The sequence below is a fragment of the Mobula birostris genome, chromosome 8, assembly GCF_030028105.1.
Source record: "Mobula birostris isolate sMobBir1 chromosome 8, sMobBir1.hap1, whole genome shotgun sequence".
Classification (NCBI taxonomy): Eukaryota; Metazoa; Chordata; class Chondrichthyes; order Myliobatiformes; family Myliobatidae; genus Mobula; species Mobula birostris.
Window position 1 is genome coordinate 165,325,326 of NC_092377.1, and position 12,370 is coordinate 165,337,695.

The window sequence follows — 12,370 nt, forward strand, 5'->3', positions numbered from 1 at the left end:
GAAAGGTCACATGGAAAAGACAGAAAGATAATTGTGCATATGGATAAAAGAATGAGAGATGTTTAGCTGGTGTCCTTCATATCCTAAAGCAGCAACGAATTATTTCTAAGCTTGGCACTGTTAGGCTTTTATCTGACAACCTCAGAACTAATTTATACCCAGCAAGCTCCTACAATTGGCAGTGAGGTGAATGCACTGCTGATCATTTCGAAAATGCAACAGGCCACTGGGAGAACTCTATACCCTATAGTTATGTCCTGTTTCATTCAACAAAACTAAAACAAAGTAGTAGAGATGCTAGAAAACCAAGTTTTCCAGTCATTTCAGCAGCGGGAGCAGCACCCAGTGAGGAGGTTACTCACAGGTTAGCAGCACCTATTTAAAAGGAGAGCTTCACAAGCATTCGGTGTAATTCCAACAACGGGAGCAGTGCAGAGAGGAATAAATACAGAAGGGACAAGCAGAGTGGCCATTGTTGGGAGTCGGCCAGTGGTGAGAGTGGGAATGTCAGGCTTTGACTCAAAGGAGGCTTTGGCTCAGAAGAGGCATTGACTCTGAGTAAGCTTCTGTTAAGTTTCCCTCTCTTCTTACTGTGTCAGCGGTACTCAGTATACTTTAAATGCCTGTTGTGCGTTCTTCATACTGGATGTTGGAGTCCTGGGAGACCTTGTACATGAGAGTGAGGAGATCATTGATCAGAGTTACAGGGAAGTAGTCACCCCTAAGTTGCAGGAGGCAGTAGCTGTGTGACTGTCTGGAGAACGAATGGAAAGGTGAATAGGCAGTTAGCGCAGAACACCCTTGTGCCCACTTCCCTCAATAATAAGTATACCATTTTGGATGCTATTGTGGGGGATGACCTCCCAGGGGAAAGCCACAGAGACCAGGATACTGGCATTGAGCATGGGTCCGTGGTGCAGAAGGGAAAGAGGGAGAATAGTCAGTGGGACAGACAGGAGATTCTGTAGATGTGAACCTGGATGATATATTACCTGCCAGGGTCAGGGACATCTCAGATGGTGTCCACAGCCTTTTGGAGGGGGAGCAGCCAGATATCTTGGTACAGGTTGTTACCAATGACATAGTGAGGAAAAGTGCAGAGGTCCTGAAGAGAGAATTTAGAGAGCAAGGCAGAAAGCTGACAAGCAGGATAGTAATTTCGGGATTGCTATCTGTGCACATGCCAGTGACGGGAAAAAACAGGTCATGGCTGAGAAGCTGTTGCAAGGGGGAGGGTTTCAGTTTCTTGGGTCATTGGGATCTCTTCTGGGAGAGGTATGACTTGTACAAAAGGGACGGGTTGCACCTGAACTCGAGGGGGACCAATATTCTCACAGGCGGGTTTGTTAGAGCTGTTGGAGAGGGTTTAAACTAATTTGCCAGAGGGTTGGGATAAAGCTGTTAGGGTCAATAGTTAAGGATGAGGTTATGGAATACTTGCTGACACAGGACAAGATAAGACAAAGTCAGCATAGTTTCCTTAAGGGAAAATCTTGCCTGATGAACCTTTTGGAATTCTTTGAGGAGATTACAAGTAGGTAAAGGGGATGTAATGGATGTTGTATATTTGGGCATTCAGAAGACCTTTGACAAGTTGCCATACATGAGGCTATGTTAAAAGTTAAGAGCCTATGGCATTGTAGGAAAGTTACTGGCATGGTCAGAGCATTGGCTGATTGATAGGAGGCAGCGAGTGGGAATGAAAGGATCTTTTTCTGGTTGCCTGCCAGTGACTAGTGGTGTTCTGCAGGGAACTTTGTTGGAACAGTTTCTTTTTATGCTGTATATCAATGATTTAGATGGTGGAATAGATGGTTTTGTTGCGAAGTTTGAAGATGATACAAAGATTGGTGGAGGGCCAGGTAGTGTTGAGGAAACAGGTAGGCTGCAGAAGGACTTAGACAGTTTAGGAGAATGGGCAAGAAAGTGGCAAATGAAATATAATAGTCCTGCACTTTGGTAGAAGAAATAAATGTGCAGACTATTTTCTAAGCAGGGAGAAGATCCAGAAATCTGAGATGCAAAGGGACTTCAGAGTCCTTGTGCAGAGCACCCTAAAGGTTGACTTGCAGGTTAAGTCGGTAGTAAGGAAGGCAAGCGATATCAGCTTTCATTTCAAGAGGCCTAGAATATAAGAGCAGAGATGTGATGCTGAGGCTTTATAGGGTACTGGTGAGGCCTCACCTTGAGTATTGTGAACAGATTTGGGCTCCTTATCTTAGAAAAGATGTGCTGGCATTGGAGAGGTTTCAGAGGAGATTCACAAGGATGATTCCCGGAATGAGGAGGTATCGTATGAGGAACGTTTGATGGCTCTGGGCCTGCAGTCGCTGGAGTTTAGAAGGATGAGGCGGGGGGTGGGGGGCAATTTCATTGAAACCTTTTGAATGTTAAAAGGATGTTTCCCATGGTGGGGGAGTCTAGGACAAGAGGGCACAGCCTCAGGATAGAGGAGTGTCTATTTAAAACAGATGTGGAGAAATTTCTTTAGATTGAGGGTGGTAAAATGGTGGAATTCAGTGTCGCAGGCAGTTGTGGATGCCAGGTCGTTGGGTGTATTTAAGGTGGAGGTTGATAGGTTGTTGATTGGCATGGCATCAAAGATTATTGGAAGAAGGCCAGGGAGTGGGGCTGAGGAGGGGGGGAAGAAAAGGGTCAGCCATGATTGAATGTTGGAGCAGATTCGATGGGCCAAATGGTTTAATTCTCTTATATCTTATGATCTTAAGTTAAAAACAGTAAATGCAGGAAACTTGGCAGTGATTGATGAGAGAGAAACAAAATCAGTGCCTCAGGTTGTTTCTTTTTAGTACAAGTGGGTGACACTAGAAAATGACTACTTTTTAGAAGATTGTGAGGATTTGGCATGTCACTTAAAACTTTGACAAACCTCTGTAGATGCACAGTGGAGAATATCCTAATTGGTTCCATCACGGCCTGTTACAGAAACTCCAATGCCCAGGAACGGAGAAATCTACAGAAAGAGGTGGATATCGCTATCCATCATAGGCAAAGCCTTCCCCACCATTGAACATACTTATATAGTCTGCTGTCACAAGAAAGCAGCATCCATCATCAAAGATCCCCACCATCCAGGCAATGTATTGTTTTCACTACTACCATTAGGCAGGAGGTACAGAAGCCTTAGTTTCCACACTATCAGGTTCAGGAACAGTTACTATCCTTGAACCATCAGGCTTCTGAACCGGTGTGGATAAATTCACTCATCCCAACTCAAAACTGATTTTATAACCTGTAGGCTCACCTTCAAGGACTTCACAACTCATGTTCTCATTGTTACTTTCATTTGCACAATTAGTTTTCTTTTGCACATAGGTTGTTAGCCTCTGATGTACTTTTCATAAATTGTACTGTATTTCTTTATTTTTCTGTAAATGCCTGCAAGAAAATGAATCTCAAGGCAGTATATTGTAACACATACATGCCTTGATAACAAATTTTACTTTGAAAAAGTACAAGCTCTTACAAGAATTAAAACTAGCTGTCTGTGAGGTACGTTAACATAACTATACCCATATTATTTCTACTTTATTGTGGTTTTAAAAGTTTATTTGAATCTGAACTGAACAAAAGAGAAGTCTGATTATGCCGGTTAGTTTCATGGACACTAACCCCATGTCACCATTTGCTTGCAGGTAACTACTACTATTACCTCCTTTGGTGTGACACAAAACCTGTGGCTGCACTGACATCGTACTGGGAAAATATTGACCACAGGCTCAATAGATTAAATAGTTTGCTTAAAGTTGTAGATAAACTGGTGAGTATCTTGTGCTGCATTTAATTGAAAATGATACGCATGTCCCCAGCCTCTGAAAAGAGAAGCGGGATTAATGTTGCTGGTCTGTGACTTCCTATGAGGATCCCCGTAGCACCTGGTGACCCCGTGAAGTCAGTTTCAGAGGCTGACATCAGGCTATCTTTCAGGAGGGTGCACTCTCGCAAGGCAGCAGGCCCCGTTGGGAGTACCTGGTATGGCTCTGAAAACTTGTGTTTTCACAAAACACAAAGACATTTTCAGTCTCATTGCTACAGTCGGAAGTTCCCACCTGCTTCAAAAGGGCAACAATTATACCAGTGCCCAAGAAGAGCAGTGTGAGCTGCCTTAACGACTATCGTCCGGTAGCACTCACATCTATGAAGTACTTCGAAATGTTGGTCATGGCTAGAATCAACTCCTGCCTCAGCAAAGACCTGGACCCACTGCAATTTGTGTATTGCCACAATAGGTCTATGGCAGACATGATCTCATTGACTCTCCATGTGGCCTTGGATCACCTGGACAATACAAATACCTATGTCAGGATGCTGTTTATTGACTACATTTCAGCGTTTAACACCATCTTTCCTACAGTCCTAATTGAAAAGCTACAGAACCTGGGCCTCTGTACCTCCCTCTGCAACTGGATCCTCGACTTCCTAACTGGAAGACCACAATCTGTGCAGATTGGAAATAACATCTCCACCTCACTGACAGTTAACACTGGTGCACCTCAGGGACGTGTGCTTAGCCCACTTCTCTACTCTCTCTACATGCATGACTGTGTGGCTAGGCACAGCTCAAATGCCATCTAATGATATATACCAGCTAGTTGAATGGTGTCACAGCAACAGCTTTGCACTTAGCATCAGGAAGACTAAAGAGTTGATTGTGGACTTCAGCAAGGGAACACATACCAGTCCTCATAGAGGGATCAGAAGTACAGAGAGTAAGCAATTTCAAGTTCCTAGGTGTCAATGTCTCTGAACACCTAACTTGGTCCCAACATATTGATGCAGCTATAAAGAAGGCAAGCCAGCGGCTATATTTCATTAGGAATTTGAGATTTGGTATGTTGCCTAAAACACTTGCAAATTTCTACAGCTGTACCACAGAGACCATTCTAACTGGCTGCATCATTGTCTGGTATGGCGGGGTGGTTACTGCGCAGGATTGAATTAAACTGCATAGTGTTGTTAAATTAGTCAGCTCCATTATGGGCACTAGTCTGCAATGTATACAAGACACCTTCAAGAAGCGATATCTCAAAAAGATGGCGTCCATCATGAAGGGCCCCCACCACCCAGGACATGTTACCATCATGAAGTGGGTACAGAAACCTGAAGGCACACACTCAGTGATTCAGAAACAGCTTCTCCCCCTCTGCCATCCGATTTCTGAGTGGTCATTGAACCCATAAACACTACCTCAATACTTTCTCTTTCTGTTTTTTGCAAAGTTAACAAATTTTGCAACACATGCTGGTGATATTAAAACTGATTCTGTGATTCATTAGAACTGGAAAATGTTCAGTAATAGCAACATTTAAGCAAATGTAGAGCCATGGGAAAGCTTGTGATAGGAGAGAGGTTTGAAGTAATAAACTGAAGAAAAGGATAAAAGTGCATGACAAGTTAATTTAGTATTAGGTGTCTTATTATCAAAAAAATAAAAAAAGCTCTGTATATTGCAGTGGAGATAAAAGTGTAGCATACGACCTGTTCTATTTTAACTTATCAGTCCACAGGACTGGTTTCCAAAATGCATCAGGCTTGTTTAGATGTTCATTTGAACCTTTTGAATAGAACTTCTTGGCCGCAATGAGCAAAGGTATGTTTCGAGGAAAAAAGGGTGCAGAATTTCATGAAAAGAACCCCTCTCCAACTGTTAAGCACGGGGGTGGATCGATCATGCTTTGGGCTTGTGTTGCAGCCAGTGTCACGGGGAACATTTACTGGTAGAGGGAAGAATGAATTCAATTAAATACCAGCAAATTCTGGAAGAAAACATCACACCGTCTGTAGAAAAGCCAAAGATGAAAAGAGGATGGCTTCTACAACAGGATAATGATCCTAAACACACCTCAAAATCCACAATGGACTACCTCAAGAGGCACAAGCTGAAGTTTTTTCCATGGCCCTCACAGTCCCCTGACCTAAACGTCATCGAGAATCTGTGGATAGACCTCAAAAGAGCAGTGCATGCAAGACGGCCCAAGAAACTCACATAACTACAAGCCTTTTGCAAGGAAGAATGGGCGAAAATTCCCCAAACAAGAATTGAAGGACTCTTAGCTGGCTACAAAAAGCGTTTACAAGCTGTGATACTTCCCAAAGGGGGTGTTATTAAGTACTGCCGTGCAGGGTGCCCAAACTTTTGCTTTGGGCCCTTTTCCTTTTTTGTTATTTTGAAACTGTAAAAGATGGAAATAAAAAAGTTTTCTTGCTGAAAATATTAAAAAAATGTGTCATCTTTAACTTTATGCCTCTTGGAAATCAGTTCATCTTTTACTCGCTTAGCTATTCACAGTAACAGAAATTTTGACCAGGAGTGCCCAAACTTTTGCATGCCACTGTAAGTGACTTTGCTGTGGAGGTGGTGCCAGACCGGGTGGTTTGAGTATCTTAGAAACTGCTGATATCCTGGGATTTTCACACACGACGGTCTAGAGTTCACAGGGAATGGTGCAAAAAACAAACAAAAACATCCGGTGAGCAGCAACTTTATGGGCGAAAATGCCTTGTTAATGAGAGAGGTCAGAAGAGAATGGTCAGACTGTTTCAAGCTGACAGTAATATGCCAGTAACTCAAATAACCACACGTTACAACAATGGTCTGCAGAAGAGCTTCCCTGAACAGCAGCAGACCATGATCGTTAACACTGTGTCCACTTTGTTAGGTTTAGGGGGTACATAACAACGTGGCCACTGAGTGTAGATGCCAAACAGCAGTTTGGGGAAGGGTAAATTGTGAAATATTAGATACTTTTTCTAATAATACTGAATTGTTATTTTACTTATTTTAGAAAGCCAGTTTGGAGGACATCAAACTAACTGTGCCATCTGAAGGAGCTCGACTCACAGGGATGTGGATGAAGATGCTTGACCGTGTGGTGAAAGATTGCAGGTAGGTAGCTCTGAGTACAAGCCACAAAAGAACTTTGGATTAAACAATTAACTTATTCTCCTGGGACCAGGTGTACTATTTAATGACAAGGTCAAAGTCTTCCCCCTCTCTTGATAAGTCTTGGTGAGTTTGTTTAGGCCATTTTTATATGATTCATTGAGTCTTTTATCCATTGTGGTTTCAATATGCAAGAATGGCATACACAATCTATTGACAAAATTTCTCTCCAAATTGGCTATCAAAAAATAAAAGACCTCATTTTGTAAAATATATTTTGGGTTTGGCAGGGTATCTGTAAAGTTGATATTTCTCTTAGCCTGCATGTCTGTACTGTGGATGAAGGTACAAAATTCAAACTAATTTTATTATCAGAGTACATACATGTCATACATTCATTTTCTTGTAAGCATTCACAGTAGAACAAAGAAGTGCAAAAGAATCAATGAAAAATTACATACAAAGACTGACAAACTACCGGTGTGCAAAAGAAGACAAACCGTGCGTACAAAATAAAGAAAAGAATAACAAATAAATAAATATTACTGAGAAGATGAGTTGTAGAGTGAGACCATTGGTTGTTGACTCAGTTCAGTGTTGGGTCAGTGAGGGGTGGAGGGATGAGAAAATAAAAGATCCCCATGCAGAATCTTTTTTTAACCCAGATGTATTGAATCTCTGAGATTTTCCACTCGAAAGGATTATGGAGGTCCAGTCGCTTAATGTGTTCAAGATGGACATGAATAGATTTTTCTATATCATGGGGATAAAGGGATATTGGAGTAGTGCAGGAAATTGGAGCTGAGGTAAGATATTGGGCCATGATCATGTTGGATGGTAGAGCCAGGTGTAAGGGACCAAATGGTCTACTCCTGCTTCTGTTGTTAGTATGTGAACAAGAACTTGCTTCTTTTGAGTGTACATTGTGAGCAAATATTGAACAATACTTCTGCATTTGGCTGTAACCTGAGAACATGTGATGAATTAAAATGGTAACTGTTTCACCCATAATGCAACATTGCTCCTTGGTGATGATAATCTTCATCCACACAGAAACAAAAGCCTTCCCCTGTTTTGTCCCCATAACCTTTTATGCCTTTAATAATCAAGAACCAATCAACCTCTGCTTTAAATGTACCCAGTCACTTGGCCTTCACAGCCATCTATGGGAATAAATTAAAAAATTCACCACCCTCTGGCTGAAGAAATTCCTCCTCATTTCTGTTCTAAAGGGATATCCTTGTATTCTGAGGCGTGCCCTTTGGTTCCTAGACTCCCCCACTATTAGAAGCATCCTGTCCATGTCCACTCCATCTAGGCCTTTCAATATTAGATAGGCTTCAATGAGATTTCCCTCATTTTTCTAAACTCCAGCAAGTACAGGTCCAGAGCCATCAAACACTCCTCATATATTAGCTTTTCATTCCTGGAATCATTCTGGTATCTATCATTAAGGACCCCCATCACCCAGCACATGCCTTCTTTTCATTGCCACCATTGGGAAGGAGGTACAGGAGCCTGAACGCACACACTCAATGTCAGGATGCTGGTGTATATGTGTATGTGTATATATAAATACATATAACGTATTTTGCAGTTTTTTGTTTTATGTATTGCTGCTGCATAACAACAAATCTCACGAGATATGCCAGTGATATTAAACCTGATTCTGATTCTCCTCTAGACCCTCACCAATGTCAGCACATTCTTCTTAGATAAGGGGCCCAAAACTGCTCACAATACACCAAGTGCATTCTGACTAATGTCTTATAAAATTTCAGCTCTGTAAATGGCATTGCCTCAGTAAAATAGAGGGTAATGGGAGTGATGGTATTTCCTTTTGTGAGCCAGCATCGATCCAGTGGGTCAAGTGGCTGTCTCGTGTGTCGTAATTTATGTTCAAATATCTACAATGATGCAAACAACAAATTTTCTTGCTTATTTCCCTTTTTTTGTAATGTGCCTCTGGAAGCTGAGCATCTTGGCTGTCCCAGATAATTGGAGTTTATTGAAAGTAAATGGTTGTTTCTCGATGCCTCCTTGAATGATAATTTTATATTTTTTTTTGTATGATGACTCCACCCTAACCCTAACACTAAGGATTACAGGTTTTGGGTACCTTGGTTTTCAACAGATATTGAGGCTCTGGTTAAGAAAAAGAGGGTGGTGCACAGCAGGTATAGGTAGGCAGAAACAAATGAGGTACTTGGGGAGAATAAGAAATGCAAGAAAATATTTAAGAAGGATATCAGGAGCTCTAAAAGAAGGCATGAAGTTGCTCTAGCAAACAAGGTGAAAGAGAATCCTAAGGGCTTCTAGACATATATTAAGAGCAAGAGGATAGCAAGGGACAAGATTAGTCATCTGGAAAATCAGAGTGGTTATCTACGCATTGAGTTGAAAGAGATTTGGGGAGCACTTAAATGGATTTTTTTCATGTGTATTTACTCGGAAGAAAGGCATATAGTCTATGGAAGTGTAGTGTTCCATGACTTACGGTTCTGTGACTCCTACTCTGACGTCCTTTGCGAATTACTAGGAATCAACAATGATAAACCAAAGGTCAGTGGTATAATGACTGTCCCTGTGAGAGATCCCTGATGTGGCAAATGCAGGTAATGCATTGACTCTCTTGGGTTAAGGCAGTTAACTGGGACAGACCTTAATCCCTGATTCTTTCTATAGTTAACCAGTGTTGGGCCCCCATATTTGGAGCATATTATAGTTTCCTGCCTCGATACCTGTCCCCTATAGCTTGATGATTGTCATTCAGCCTAAGCAATGTTTTGGCTTCATGATAGCAAAGCTTCCTACACTAGTAGTGTATTGCATTTGGATACCCTCCACTGTTTAAATCTTATAGCTTTTTTTTATTCTTTTCTTCCCTATTGTAGTCAGCCACTCCCAGTGTTGACAAAGCTGCCCCATGTGACTGTTCTCGATCGCTACCTGTATAATCAGCAAATTACCACTCTTAAGAAAATTAGGAAATTTGCAGAGAAACTAAGGGATCGAAAGATTGATGCCCAAGACAAGCTGCCTGAAGTCGAAGACTGGATTGAGAGGCTCACGTCAGTAGCAAAGGAGGTTTGCTTTCTAGTGCTTAATAAAAGTGTAAAAGGAGAATTTTCCAAAGTTATGTTCATTGTTCAAAGTTAGATTAATTTTGACAAACTCTGGACTGATTGCATTTCAGCAAGATTGAAAAGTTACATAATATGTTTAGTGAGTGTTAAAAACAGATTTTGACTAGTACAGTTGGCCCTCCTTATCCGCAAGGGATTGGTGCTGAGACCGCCCGCAGATACCAAAAAAGGCGGATGCTCAAGTCCCTTATTTAACCTGGCTCAGTGTGGGTGGACTTTAGGACCCAAGGTAGTTCTGGACCTTATTTAACCTGTCTCAGTGCCGGTGGACTTTAGGACCCAGGGCAGCACAGGACTCACCGCCCGCAGTGTTTCTGTTCCGTTGACTTATAATACTACAATGTAACTGCTGTGTAAATAGTTGTTATACTGTCATCGTCGTGGCTATCCCTCGAAGTCGAAGATGATGGTCTTTGTTGTGAAGAAGTGGCCCACAGAGTGAAGACTCCTGTGTGTTTAACGTGTACTTGATGTTGCACTCTAAGAAGCACACGATACTTCACAAATCAACCAACTGATTCCAATGGCATGGAAACCACAACGATTGGAGCTGATGGATTTGTTGCAGCCTTCATCCGCCTTCACAGCCGTTGGGTTCGAAGTAACTTCATCCGCCTGTTCCACCGTTGAGGTCTTGGTTGGATTGTTCTTTGTCAGGGACCTCACCCTCGACCTTACCGCCATGGGTGACCCTACCAGGAGCATAGCTTCAGACGGCATTGCTCTCGGGATCACAGGACCACACAAGCTTCTCCAGCACGACAAGGTGACAATTCATGGAGAAGTGTTATACTGTATTGTTTAGGCAATAATGACAAGAAAAAAAGTCATTACATGTTCAGTACAGACGCAACCATCGTAGCTCTTTGGGAACGCTGATGCCGCCTCGGCATCAGCCGATGCCGATTCTCCTGTGATCTTTAAGTTCTTGAGGCTGTAGCACTTTACATAGCCAGGCAGCCATCCCTAGCGCTAACACTTCCATGAATTTCAGCTCCTTTCTGCTTTATTGTGCAAATGCTCGATTCGTTCTTACCGACCTTACGGCCCACTTCAGAATGCAACATGCCACTTTTCAAAAGATCTAATATTTCTAATTTTTCAGCGAGAGGTAGCACTTTACCCTCCCTCTTAGCCTTTGAGGAATTACTTTGACCACGTAATTGCTTTTTAGGAGCCATTTTTTCACAGAAACAAATTAGCAAACGAACAAGACGCGAGGCAAACGATGCTCGAACGATGAGTGCTGGAGAGAGAACTTCCAGGTTTTCCCGATTCGCGGTTGGTTGAACTCGTGCATGTGGAACTCGCAGATAAGGAGGGTCAACTGTAGAACGGAAGTTGCAGCAAGTCAAGAGTTAAGCAGATAGTGTACAGTCAGAACAGTCAAGAAAGGTCTTTGAAGATCATGGTTACACTTTGTGCCCACTTTTATGGAGCCATGTACAGTATCTGGACCCCACGATCCCTCTGATCATCAATCCTCTTGAGGATCGTGATATTTTTGTTTACAAAATTATGAGGGGTATAGGTAGGATTAATGCAAGTAGGGGTTTCCACTGAAGTTGAGTGAGACTAGAACTAGAGCTAATGGGTTGAGGCTGAAAGGTGAAATATTTAAGGGGAACCCAAGAGGAATCTTTTTTGAAGAGTCATAGGACACCACAGCATAGAAACAGGCCCTTCAGCTGATCTAGTCCATGCAGAACTATTAGCCTTCCTAGTCGCAATGACTGGCACCTGAACCATAGATCTCTGTATCCCTCTCATCCATGTACCTATCCAAATATTTCTTGTGTTGAAATTGATCCTGCATCCACTATTTGTGCTGACAGCTCATTCCACACACTCACCATGCTCTGAGTGAAGAAGTTCCCCCTCATGTTTCCCTTGAACATTAAACGTTTCACCTTTAACCTATAACCTCTAGTTCTGGTGTCAGCCAACTTCAGTGGAAAAACCCTGCTTACATTTATCCTATGTATATCCCTCATAATTTTGTATACCTCCCCTCAAACTACGTTCTAAGGAAAAATTCCTAACTTTTTCGAAGTTTCCCTATAACTTATATCCTCGTAAATTTTTTCTGAACTCTTTCAATCTTATTTACGTCTTACTGTAGGTAGGTGACCAAAACTAGACACAATACTACAAATTAAGCCTCACCAACGTCTTATATAATTTCAACATAGCATTCCAACTCCTGTAATCAGTACATTGATTTATGAAGACCAGTGTGCCAAAAGCTTTCTCTATGACTTTATCTACATATGACGCCACTTTGAAGGAATTAGGGATCTGTATTCCCAGATTGCTAGGG

The 12,370-nt window shown here is 42.0% G+C and overlaps 1 protein-coding gene across 16 annotated transcripts in view; it reads left to right on the plus strand.

Annotated features, from left to right (window-relative positions):
- LOC140201933 (myoferlin-like) overlaps positions 1-12,370 on the plus strand; it is a 229,319-nt gene that overhangs the window by 58,093 nt on the left and 158,856 nt on the right. For all 16 annotated transcript variants that reach the window (XR_011886991.1, XM_072266755.1, XM_072266762.1 and 13 more), the window contains 3 exons: positions 3,657-3,781; positions 6,807-6,907; positions 9,799-9,991. Coding sequence is in view for 15 of the 16 variants with exons in the window: in XM_072266755.1 (XP_072122856.1) it covers positions 3,657-3,781; positions 6,807-6,907; positions 9,799-9,991 (419 nt within the window). In the remaining variant the exon portion in view is untranslated. The remainder of the gene's footprint in view (positions 1-3,656; positions 3,782-6,806; positions 6,908-9,798; positions 9,992-12,370) is intronic.